General features: G+C 43.6%; 1 protein-coding gene across 4 annotated transcripts in view; it reads left to right on the top strand.

Moving 5' to 3' along the window:
- The window catches only part of SASH1 (SAM and SH3 domain containing 1), a 264495-nt gene extending 252246 nt beyond the window's left edge, over positions 1–12249 (top strand). For all 4 annotated transcript variants that reach the window (XM_082633240.1, XM_082633239.1, XM_082633238.1 and 1 more), the window contains 4 exons: positions 219–332; positions 4841–5970; positions 7291–7422; positions 8916–12249. In XM_082633240.1, the coding sequence (XP_082489366.1) occupies positions 219–332; positions 4841–5970; positions 7291–7422; positions 8916–9179 (1640 nt within the window). In that variant the 3' untranslated portion in view covers positions 9180–12249. The remainder of the gene's footprint in view (positions 1–218; positions 333–4840; positions 5971–7290; positions 7423–8915) is intronic.
- Positions 12250–13317: the final 1068 nt, after the last annotated feature.

The raw sequence follows: 13317 nt of genomic DNA, 5'->3' as shown, positions 1-13317 counted from the left end.
TCCCCTGCATCGGCAGGTGGACTCCCAACCACTGCGCCACCAGGGAAGCCCTCACTCGTTCATTTTTATCTCATTTACTTGAAAATAATTTGTTCTCTTCCAAAGTCCAAGGCTTCAAAATGTATTGTGAGAGCTGAGGATAAAATTGGGATGCAGTTGATTTGGAGCCTACTTTTCATTCCTCTTACGATCCCATGCTATGTTTTCATCTTCTTTAGGTAACAGCGACCAGTTCGGATCCCAGGAGAAGCTGCTTGTTGACAGCCAGGGCTTGAGTGGATGCTCTCCACGAGACTCAGGATGCTATGAAAGCAGTGAGAACTTGGAAAACGGTACTGTCAGCACAAATAATCATGAATGCATCTCCATACGCAAGCCTTCTGGGCCATTTCTTGACATCTGTGCTTTGGCTAATGACTGTCTTTCTTCCTCAGCCTGAGCCATTGCTTTTGGGAAAACTGGCAATAGGGAGAGGAGTTTTTCCAGGGTGAATGGTGCTTAATTAAGATCCTTAGGAGGGAGGAACATCTCTCAAGAACCTAGGCAACTGATGACGTTGAGAAATGAGTAGAGAGGTCTTTCATCAGTTACTCTTCCATCCCACATAGCACATAATTGGAAAGAGTTTAAACTTGTGTGTCAGAGAAAGGGACCCTAAACTTTCCATTGTCCTGCTGCTCTTAGAGGTTTAGGTCCCTCCCCCCATCTGGATCATGCAAAGAGCTGTGGGGCTTTAGAGTGGGGAGACCTGGGGTTTGAACGTGAATAGGGCATAGCTGAAGACTTTGGCCAAATTACATCTCCGACTCCTCCTTACCTCTTTTTTTTTCTTTAAACAAATTTATTTACTTACTTATTTATTTATTTTTGGCTGCGTTGGGCCTTCGTTGCTGCGCGCGGGCTTTCTCTACTCGTGGGCGGGGGCTACTCTTTGTTGCCGTGCATGGGCTTCTCCTTGCAGTGGCTTCTCTTGTTGCGGAGCACGGGCTCTAGGCACGCGGGCTTCAGTAGTTGTGGCACAAGGACTCAGTAGTTGTGGCTCGCAGGCTCTAGAGTGCAGGCTCAGTAGTTGTGGCACATGGGCTCAGTAGCTGTGGCTCGTGGGCTCTAGAGCGCAGGCTCAGTAGTTGTGGCGCACGGCCTTAGTTGCTCTGCGGCATGTGGGATCTTCCCTGACCAGGGATCGAACCCGTGTCCCCTGCATTGGCAGGCGGATTCTTAACTACTGCACCACAAGGGAAGTCCTCCTCCTTATTTCTTAAATGGTGATGTGAGGTTTTTTTAATAGATTATTCTAATACAAAGTAATAATATATTAAAAATACCTAGCACTTTGTAAACACTGATTATGAGTGAGGCAGTGGGCTAGGTGCGCACGTATGCAATTGCTAATTATCACTCAGATCCTGCAGTGCATATTTTATAGATGAGGATGCTAAAGAGAAATTAAATAATAACTGAAGCCCTTGTTCTTTTCCTCTTGGCACCACTCTGACTCATAATAATAGGCTCTCAGTCAATGGTGGACAATATTTTAGACCTGACTTTCCAATACCATAAGCATTTTCAAGTCCATACTCTAACTACTTAATGTCGTCATACATCAGCCAGGGGTATCGGGGCTTAGTTGAACTTCAAGCCAGAAGGGATTTAGTTTGTATGTTATCATAAGTACTTTCACAAACCATGGATTAGATGAAAATAGGTGGACCTATTTTGGGAACAAGGAAAAAAGCAACATATACCATAAAAGGTCTCTTTGCCTATTTGTTTGCTTATTTATTCTGAAGAGCAAGAATATCCCGGTGCTTGGGACTGTCATCCGTGAGTCTCTCATTTCAATATGAGGATTTTGAGGATCCCCGCTGAGAACATGATGCAAAGCCAGGGCATGAAGGTTTGGTTCCTTCAGTATCATCATCATCCCTCACCTCAAGTTTTCTTCTTAAATAGACAGTAAAGCCTGAGCAGGGGCGGCCCTCGGTGTTTGGACACTGCCCTGGGGAAACAGGCATGCTCGTTAGTTCAGGAATTGCAGTTGCACGATGACTCCTTCCATAAACAGATAGATTGGGATTGACATATATACACTAATATGTATAAAAAGGATAACTAATAAGAACCTGCTGTATAAAAAAGAAATAAAATTCTAAAATTCAAAAAAACCCCACAAAAAAAGGTTAGATCCTGGTAGCAGTATATCATCATTACAGTATGAAAATATCTTAATTCATATTAAAACAATGTGAAAAGTCTATTCAAACATTTCTTCATTTTTATGAAAGCTAGATCTCTGAATGAAGGGTATATAATTAAATCTTAAAGAGCACATTTTTGTTTTTAAAAAATCTCAAAACTTCAGACCAGCTAGACAGAAAGAATATAATTACCCACATCCAATATGGTGCTTCCTTTCTCCCCACAGACAGCATGACTGGGGACTCAGAGTTATGACCCCCAAACTTCACATCACTGGGCCAGCCCTCCTCATGATCTAGTTTCTGGAAGTTATTGGAGAATGCATGTTTTTGGCTCCCATACCCACTACAAATGTGGACTCAGTTTGAATCAGTGGTTTACGTATATCCTCCATAGTTATGTGCACATAGAAGACATTTACTAAACAAATTTTGGAACAACAGGATCAACCATAAATTTCACTTTGAAAAGCAACATAAACATGTACACTGAAGATATGAAATTGCCGGAAGTCCACAATTCAAACCAACCAAAAGCACTTGAAAAGCAAGATGTTTTCAAAATAGATTTGACATTTCTCCCCCCCACCCATCTTTTCTGCTTTGTCCACGTAACAGTTAAGGACATGGTACCTCCCCACCTTTGTTTTCTCAAACATTAAACCAAGCTGCACGATTTTGTTCTGGTTTTACTAGGAGAGTATTTTCACCGAGTGGAGAAATAAATGCAAGGTTTACAGAAGCAGTCCCTCTTACGCAGTTCATAACTTCTGGTTCACAAGCTCATGCTGCCTGAGGCCCTGGTTTTTAACTGTGGTCTGCAGGGTCCCGAGGATAGGGGCCTTGGTGGCGGTGTGTGGACCTGGGCCTTGAGAAACCTCCACACTTCAACTTTGATCTGTTTTATAAATGAAGCTTCATTAAAAAGGATCCTCCTGGGCTTCCCTGGTGGCGCAGTGGTTGGGAGTCTGCCTGCCGATGCAGGGGATGTGGGTTCGTACCCTGGTCCGGGAAGATCCCACATGCCGCGGAGCGGCTGGTCCTGTGAGCCATGGCCGCTGAGCCTATGCGTCTGGAGCCTGTGCTCCGCAACAGAAGAGGCCACAACAGCGAGAGGTCCACGTACCACAAAAAAAAAAAAAAAAAAAAAAAAAAAAAGTATCCTCCTGCTTTGAAAAGTACTGATTTAAAAGTGCAGTGTTCTGAAAAGAGACCATTCTCTGACCATCGAGAACGCGGTGCTCACCTTTTCCTTTCTGACTTCTTCGCCATTCTCGTTTCTAGTTAGCCTCTGCTGACTTCTGTGTGAGGTGAATAAATTCCACCTAAAATACCTGCAGCCATAAAACCTAAATTGTGTCTCCTATGTCCTCTTCTTTTCGCAATAAAAACCAACATTTGAGAGTTGGGAACTATTAGGTCCATAAGGAGAACAACTTACCAAGTAGACCATCCATCAGGGCCACACGAGCAGCGGCGGCACGGCCTGAGCAGTTTCGGAGGGAGAGGGCCATTTGAGGGCCGCATGCCTTGTTTGTTGCTTCCCTGTCCTAACAGTCGGGAAGCAGTCCGTAGGAAATTCAGACAGCTTACTTGTCTCAAACAGAAGAGGAATCCTAAGTGGATTGGGGTCAGGTGCACTCAGGGTTACCATGGGTGGCTCTGTTCACAAGACAGCAGTAACAATTAGTATCAGTCAACAGTTGTCAACTAAGTAGACTGTGACTGGTTGATAAGTTCAGTTATCAGTCTGACAATCATTTTATTTTAATCAGGTCTATCGCTTCAGTGGCAATTAGAACCATATCAGTATCTAATAGATTGTCTGTGGCGACACACTTCAGCTTGCTTACTCATTTGTACCAAGGTCGGCTGACTGTTTCCAGGGTACCTTTATTTTACACACCTGAGCAAAACACAAAGCAGGGAGGGCTTGAAAGGTTTGAAAATTCACCGGTCACCAGTGAACCTTGGGGAATACCATTTAAAGAACTTGTCCCAGAATTCAGTCCTACCTCCTTTTTTCAACCATGGTCTTAGGAAACTGTACTCCTTAAACAGAAATCCCATCAGTGTGGCTCCTAAATGGGGTGTGGGTGTGCCTTGTTCCACACTGACTGCAGCTACGAACAGACATAAGGCCTAGATTTATTTTATTGCCTGACACAGCATATTTTCTTTCCACATAACTCAATTAACTTTCATCTCCCTGAATCCTTTAATAAGACTAAGAATTCTTTCTAAAAATAAACATGGGACCACAGTAACTCTACATCACCAGTGGTGATTTTATGTCCTTAATGTAATTCAACAGTGGGATGTAAGAGTTGGAGATTTCAATTACATTAGCACACCTTTTACATCAGTTTGATTGATTTGCTTTTTTTTTTTTTTTTTTTTGGTGGTACATGGGCCTCTCACCGCTGTGGCCTCTCCCGTTGCGGAGCACAGGCTCTGGACACGCAGGCTCAGCGGCCATGGCTCACGGGCCCAGCCGCTCCGCGGCATGTGGGATCTTCCCGGACCGGGGCATGAACCCGCGTCCCCTGCATCGGCAGGCGGACTCTCAACCACTGCGCCACCAGGGAAGCCCCTGATGCGCTTTTTAAAATGTGATTGTAAAATATTTCCTTGTCTCGTAGGCAAGTCTCGGAAAACCAGCCCCTCTGCCAAATCTTCAGCCGAGTCCAGCGTGAAGTCTTTCAACAGGAATCAGCTGGGCAACTACCCAACCTTGCCTCTAACGAAGCCAGTAGACGCGCTGAAGCCGGGAGGGGAGGGGAGGCTGGGCAGTGGTCTCACCCCTCACACCTCCAAGCACTGTGATCCCCCATGTGTGACTGACTTGAATAAAAACCGAAGGAGCCTCCCTGTTTCCATCTGCCGGAGCTGTGAGACCCTGGAGGGCCCCCAGACCGTGGAGACTTGGCCCCGATCCCACTCCCTGGATGACCTTCAAGGAGAGCCTGAAAAAGATGTGCCTGGTGAGGTGACAGAACCTTCCCCTCAGATTGTACCCAAAGTGCCACAAAAGATAGCGCCCTCCATCACAAAGATTCAAAGCCCCAAACTAGATTCTGCTGTTAACAATGCACTGCTACTGACCCAAAGCAAGAGATTTTCTGAACCTCAGAAAACGACTACTAAGAAACTGGATGGCCCGATGGCTGCCTTTTCACATGGCACATCCCCTCCTCCGTGTTTTCCCAAAACCTATGACGCCCAACCACCCGCCGTTAAACACGGTTTAACAAGGACGCCTCTTGAGGGTCACAGGAAAGGGCTCGATTTCGAAGGGACACATCACCCTCCGGGCACCAAAGAAGGCATGGATGCTGAGCAGAGGGGCCCCGAGGCCAGAACGCAGGCCAGACCTCCCGCCCAGCCTCCCCCCGTCCCCGCCAAGAAGAGCAGGGAGCGCCTCGCCAATGGGCTGCCTCCGGTCCCTCCTGGTCCCCCCGGTGCCCCTGGCCCCGATGCACCTAGCCTGCCCCTTAAAAAGGGCAGCCCCGGCGGCCCCAGTGACTGTCCCCCGCCGCCAGTAGCCAGGCCTCCCCCAGAGCCGGAGCCGGGCAGCCCGCCGAGCACCAGGCCTCCACCCTGGCTGTCGGAGCTGCCTGAGAGTGCCAGCCTCCAGGAGCATGGCGTGCGGCTTGGCCCTGCCTTGGCCAGGAAGGTCTCCTGCACCCGCGGGGTGGACCTGGAGATGCTCACCGAGAAGAAGCTGCGGGCCGAAGGCATCGACCTCACCGAGGAGCCCTATTCCGATAAGGTATCTGGGGCCCTGACCCCACCGCACAGGCTCTTCTAAGTCGGGCGGGGGCCAGGCGAGAGGAACGGCACTGCCCCCCACCTCCCAGCCCCCGGAGGCCAGCTGGCGGCGAGGGCCGATGGACAGTGACCATACGGGTGGCCCACGGTGGGGGCTCCTGCCGCCCCGCGCTTGGTGTTCAAATGAACCGGTAGCACGGTGCCCAGATTAAATGCAGACACAGCCTCAGGGGTTTCTTCTCTTTTCCCTTCTCTTCTTTTCTCTTCTCTTCTTTCTCTTGTTTGTATTTAATTTGGGGCAGCTATCCTTTGCAGGGAGAGCTGTCAGTCAGTACTAGGCCCAGTTCCTGAAAGGATAGACGTGAGTTCCAGTTTCCATGTCTTCTTCAACATCTTTGTTTTTAGACTTTAACAGATCCCCATTTCATTTCCCTGTGCATAAAATGGAATTAATAATGACCTGCATAACTACCTCTTAGAGGTATTAATAGGAGCAAATAAAATAAACCTGAACCTACTTTGAAAATTGTAGAGCCCTATTCAGATGTAATAATTGTACTGTCTAATTATCTGTATGGGTAACAGGGGAAAAGATACCTCATTGTACTAAAAACATTGAGACCTATAATGAAAACTCATTTCTCATTTGAAGAAAAATAAAAAAGAGTAGATCTGCCAATACCAAAATGACTTTGAATACAAATACACGATAATAGATGTAGCTGTATGTTACTCCTAGGAATGCATGAATTGTTATAATGCATTCCCAGGAGTCTTTGTTATAAACTTCTTAGGACCAAGAGTGCCTTACAATAAAATACTTCTCTGCCTTCTGATATTTAGTGAATGAACCCCTTTGAATGGAAAGTAGTGAGAATTCTACTGTACAGTAAATGCTGGTCTAGTGATATAGCGGTATAACTCTACTTTGTACTTGAGAAACCAACAGTAGATTCTGTAGGGCACAAATTTGCCCTTCTCCCCTGCAGGTTAGAAGACTGTCTTCAATAACATTTTGCAAAATGATCAGATAAGAGTGAGGTGAGGGTGTTGGACCCCAAAATAGAGAATGATTGTGTCCTGCTTTAACCATATTTCAAAACATTTTTCTAGAGCTCATAACTACTTAAAAGATAAAGACGTAAAAGTATTGTCTCTAAAACATCCATCCTGACACTAAAGAAAATATATTCACTTCAAATTAAAACTTTTGGTCCTATTTTCTAGTAGCTTAATGTCTTATCCTACCTTGTGTTTGCCGTTCTTGGGGAAGGAAAAAGATCCTCGCAACCCTCGATAAGAGATTTCTGTTCCCTCGCAGCACGGCCGCTGTGGGATTCCTGAGGCCCTGGTACAGAGATATGCGGAAGACTTAGATCAGCCCGAGAGGGACGTTGCCACCAACATGGACCAGATCCGCGTGAAGCTGCTTCGAAAGCAGCACCGCATGGCGGTAAGCAGCCCACGCTTCGGGGCTCCCCTCACCCAGCTTTTTGAAGTCCATTCAGTTCTAGAGCTTAATGATGAGCATGCTAGCAGCCGCTAAGTAGCCCAGGGTTCGTTCTAGCTATCTAAGGGAGACACCTGGGAGAGAGTAAGACCTATTCAGCCTACAAAGATTTAAAAATACCGTTTTGGAGAGAAAAAGCTGAAAATTATCCATAACCCCAGCACTGTGAAAAAGTCCATCTAGTCATTTCTCTGCACATGTATAATAGTACATGTACAGTTTGTAAACCTTATTGTTTTCAGTTATCCGGTGGTGAACCTCTTTCTTTGTTACTAAAATTTATTTTATCAATTTTTCAAGGTGCTTTAGTAGGTATGTCCTAGTTCAGCCAATTCCACATTGTTGAAACAATTTAGATTTTTTTCAGCTGTTTATTTTAGACACTTGAGTGAAGGACCTCCTGGTTAATAAATTTTTGTAGACTTTTGGGGTTAATTTCTGAAGATATATTCCTTCAAGAGGATTTGCTTCATCAAGACTGCACAAAGTCTCAAGGGTTTGCACATTTGGTGGTAAATTGCCTTCTGAGAGGTGTAGCACTTGGCCTTCTCAGAATTCAAGTATAAATGTCCATTTCCCTGCCCTAGCCAACATTTATTATTGTATTTTTAATTCTTTATGACTATATTGATTAAATGCTTAATTTTCTGGATGTTAATGTAGATTCAAAATACAGAAGAAAATCTACTTTATAAAAACCTTACCCACTGAGTATCTTACTTTTCACACTATCACATAGGTTTGCTTCTTCAGGCACCATAAGGATCATTAGTTGAATAGCGTGACCCCCATGAGACAAAAGAGCCAGAAATATAAATGATTACAGTTTGGAGACTTACACACATAATTGGGGTTAGATCTAATTCCAGGTACCTTCTGGAACCTCCAACACTTCCTTGAAGATTTGTCTCACCTTTGAGAAGTCAGGAAAGAATTTTTATTTATTTATTTATTTATCTATCTATCTATCTATCTATCTATCTATCTATCTATCTATTTATGGCTGTGTCGGGTCTTTCGTTTCTGTGCGAGGGCTTTCTCTAGTTGCGGCGAGTGGGGGCCATTCTTCATCGCGGTGCGCGGGCCTCTCACTATCGCAGCCTCTCTTGCTGCGGAGCACAGGCTCCAGACGCGCAGGCTCAGCAGTTGTGGTGCACGGGCCCAGTTGCTTCGCAGCATGTGGGATCCTCCCAGACCAGGGCTCAAACCTGTGTCCCCTGCATTGGCAGGCAGATTCTCAACCACTGCGCCACCAGGGAAGCCCAGGAAAGAATTCTTGATGCTAGTCATGTTCTTGGACATCTCATAGCATTATCCCTTTCTGATAGTGTAGTAATAAATATAATATTTCAGTAGCGTTCCTTTTAGGCACAGAAGAAAGAGCTCTCCAGTGGCACCTGTTGAATCTTGATAAATTGCTTTCTTTGGTTACCCAGATCCCAAGCGGTGGACTCACAGAAATCTGTAGGAAGCCCCTATCTCCCGGATGCGTTTCATCCGTGTCGGATTGGCTGGTTTCCATCGGTCTGCCCATGTACGCCAGTGCCCTCACTGAAGCGGGCTTCAGCACGCTGGGCCAAGTGCCTTCTCTGTCCCACACTTGCCTTCAGGAGGCCGGCATCACAGAGGAGAGACACATAAGCAAGCTCGTGTCCGCAGCCAGACTCTTCAAACTGCCACCAGGCCCCGAGGCCATGTAGTCAGGCCCGAAATGGACCTCCCTGGACAAGAGCCACCCGTTCACTGTGTTTATGATGCTGATGCAATTCCTCCTTGGCTGGACATGCAGACCAGACCCAGAAGAAAGGCCCAGTGTGTGGCCAGCAGAACTAGGAATCTTGGCACGGGACTCTCTTCTCCAGAAAAGCCCCCTCCAGGAAATTGGTGTGGTTCTCTTTGACCCCCAAAGAAAAGACAAGCACTTATTTTTGTTTTCAGGGCACAGTAGAACAAAGATGCCAACTTGCCACAAATGCTCTGCCTGCAGTCTGTCTTGGTGCACTGGGTGAGGGCAGGGGGCAGAGAGAGGGGCCTGTCCTGTTTCTAAGCGTGTTTCTAGCCCTTCTGTCTGTCACCCTGCAGGGTTCCCAAGGCCCAGATGGGCTTTAGCCAGGCCAAAGTAACAGACTCGGGAGTCATTGTACACTATTGACCAGGCTCATTTGTTCAAAAATAAGAAAATCTGGCTGCACTAGGGGAAAAAAAAGCCCTATTCTCCTTTAGATAAACAAGAGACATTTTAATAATTGCTTTCTAGCAATCAGCTTTTATTTGCCTTAATGTAAGCTTTTAAGCAGTTATCTAACTTAGTGTTCACTGCCATGTAACCATAGTTCCAAATCTTCATTGTAGACTGCCATCTAACGTATCTGGGATGTTTCCAGCAGAAATGGGCTTTTCTAATTGTCTCACTCTAACATGGCTTATTTTATAGGGGTGTTTATCAGGCCAAATTTCATGTTGACTTTCAGTTTTTAAACTAACTACAAATCTGGTAAAAAGCGCTCTTAAATTCACAAAGATATCACGTGTGAGAGTATATGTGTGTGTTTGAGGTTATGATCTTTCATTTTAATCAGTTTATTGTTGTTACCATGTTGGTCGTTGTGCTGCAGTATTGACTTGGAATCTTGACCGTGTCCATTCCAAAATTCAGTCATTAGCTAACAGATCACCTTTGCAAAAGGTCATTGTAAGTTGAATATTTAAGGAGGTTGTCTTTTAAAAGGGAAGTAGTTTATAAGATATTTTAAAAGTTTTTGTTTTTGGTTTTATAATTAAAATACTATTTTCCATCTTTTCTTATTTAGATAATTCACTTAAATATAATAAAGGTTCATTTTGGAGCCAAACTACATTGGCCATATATTAAGTAGTTGCATATTTTCAGTTGTCTTCCGACTGATTTCAGCATTCTCTTTTAGTCTAGTGGCTGATTCTCTAGCAAACAGAAATTATGGTTAACAATTGCTTACAAAGTGATTTTCCTTTACATTCTTATCATGAACCCTATTTTAAGCACTGGGTGTGATCATTTACAATAGAAATGTTTTGAGCCTTGATTTAAAAGTTCTGTAATATTTCATCTACTCATTAAAACAAACGATATCCCTCAGGGGAGGGGGAGAAAAAGGTGATTTCATTAATTACAAAACCATTTTACTATTTGCTTTATATATCTGGATCCATGTTTCTGAGGAAAAGGACATTCTCAGGTGACTTTTTTTTTCATGCTTTTGGTATGCATTTGAAAGAATAATCTATATTTCTTCAATAATAGTCACCTTCTATAAGATGCCATGTAAGAAGTTGTGGAAATGTAGGAAAAAAGCTAAAGCTGCCAAATTTCTGTTGAACTCTTCAAAACAGCCCATTTTTGTCATCTGGGGTGTGACATTCCTGTGGGCTGTGACATTCCATTTAGAAGGTAACCGGGCTGCAGGGCTCTCCTATGTCACTGGAAGGGATTTCAAGTGTGTGGTGAGGTGGGCACTGTAAAACGGGCTCCTAACCCTGCGTGTTCCGTACCTCAGCAGGACATCCGGGAGAGCCTGCTCATAGCTTAAGCTGAGCTAAAAGACCACACATAAAGTCAGGTAATAGGTAACAGAGGAGAAGGGGAAAGTGTTCGTTCATTTTCACGGTAAGATGTTCACTTCATGTAAAAGTGGTGCCAGAAAAGGGAGCTTTCTGAATATGAGTTTTTGAGAATGCCAAACTGTATCTTTTTCATTCTTCTTTGGAAATCATTGCCTTTGCATAGAAGTGAAATTCAGGGACCATGAATCATTTTCAGTGGGAAGGGCTTCCTAGTCTGTGGAATCTGAGGTTATTTTTACTTTATTGTGCTTTAAAAAAAATTTGTTTTTGTTTTTTTACTTTTAGTATTTGTTTGGTCTTCTTTTGCTTTAAACTTTTAATTTGATCTTAGAAAAGCCTGAATGTGTGTGTGTGATGTTTGACCGAGGTGGTTTGGGGCCTCCTGTGGATGCCAGAAGACAGGTGGTCAGCTTCAGCAATATCCAGTTTGAATCCATTGCACTTGGTGCAGAATGTTGAGGAAGGGTGAAAATTGTTGTCTTTGGAAAGCACAAAAGAAACCTGGAGAGGCAGTTTGGCTCAGGTAGCTACACATCCATTGTGTGTCATTTTTTCCTTTGAAGCTGTCTACAAGGAAGTGCAGCCAGTCCCAACCACTACTTACATTCCCAGATAACCAAGAAGTAGATTTTCCTGGCCTTGCCTTAGTCAGAGGCCTTTTCTCTTTCCAGGTATAGGTGAAATTGGAAATAACTAGTCGATTGAAAATCCGTTCCTGACAGAGCAAACTTTCCTTCATAATTGCAGCAAAAGAAGTCAATTCACCAAGTCAATGCTGCATGTGTGTACTGTATTATTTTCAGAAAAAAAATATAATAGTCTGAGTCCAAGTTATCTCGATTTTAAATTGATAAACAAGAAACTGTCAAGCAAATTATATAACAACTAACAACATTGCACTTTCTGTATATGAAATCAATATTTAAATAACTTATTTTTCTCCATTGCTGTTCTTAAACATTGTAAGTAGCTGTAATATACCAGTACCAATATGTTCTTGCGATTGCTTCGGCCCAAGAAAGCTGTGTATTGTTTTAAAAATTGTAAAAATTATTGTGATGATTCATTTAGCAAAAAGGTGGACAGAGGGTTTTCCTATGTATCAAAACTTGTCTATAATTATGTCATCTATGTACCTAGAAAAAAAATAAATAAATTTCTTCAGTTGAATATGCCTCTTTTGTTGTTCCCTGGGTATTATAGAGGTACGTAGAGTAGAAATGAAAGGGAATTTATGAAGTGTGGTTTAAGAATGAAATATATATATATATATATATATATTTTTTTTTTTTGCAGTACACGGGCCTCTCACTGCTGTGGCCTCTCCCGTTGCGGAGCACAGGCTCCGGACGCGCAGGCTCAGCGGCCATAGCTCACGTGCCCAGCCACTCCGCGGCATGTGGGATCTTCCCGGACCGGGGAACGAACCCGTGTCCCCTGCATCGGCAGGCGGACTCTCAACCACTGCGCCACCAGGGAAGCCCAAGAATGAAATATATTGTAAAAATAGTAGTTGTACACAATTACTTCTGCCACATCACAAAAACTCACTATCATACTCACTCAGATTCTCTTTGCCAATTTATTTCAGGTTTTTTTCAAATATTGCATAATCAAGTCACACAATTGCAGCATCTTAGCCCAGAAAGAGATTTTTGGAAGCCACCTCTAGTCTAAACCCGTTGTTTTCAAATGAAGAGTTTGAGTCCATTGCAGACTTGCCCAATATCATGTGTCGTTAAATGGAAACAATCCAGGTCTTCCACTGAGAGAGAAAAACATCTAGATTGGGATATTCTAGAAATCAACTAACTTGACAAAAATCATTTTTCAATATTAGTGTGCCACAGTTGATATAAAAACACATTTTTAATTAGGAGGGAGTGTGTAATACAACATTTTGAGTAGGTAAAATGTGCACTTGAGACAGACCAAAAAGTGACCCTTTCCTTTTCTCTCAGCCACCTATTTCTCACACTACAGGTAAGTATTATAACCAGTGTTTCCATATCTTTTCAGAAATGCTGTATTCATTGACAAAGATAACTGCATATGCATTTTTCCATATAGGAATGACAGCATTTCCCCACACTTCTTCACTTAGCATGTGGAACCGCTGTGTTAAAGTTACGAGTATTTAAAATTTTGATAGAATAGTTTAAATCCACTGGTGGATTTCAATATAGGAAGTGCTACCATGGTAGGTTTTATTTACAAATCATTGTTTTATTCCCCACT

This window comes from Mesoplodon mirus, assembly GCF_964341445.2.
Source record: "Mesoplodon mirus genome assembly, chromosome: 10".
In the NCBI taxonomy this organism is placed as follows: Eukaryota; Metazoa; Chordata; class Mammalia; order Artiodactyla; family Ziphiidae; genus Mesoplodon; species Mesoplodon mirus.
The sequence above is the reverse complement of the archived record's forward strand: the minus strand, read 5'-3'. Positions and strand labels throughout refer to the sequence as shown.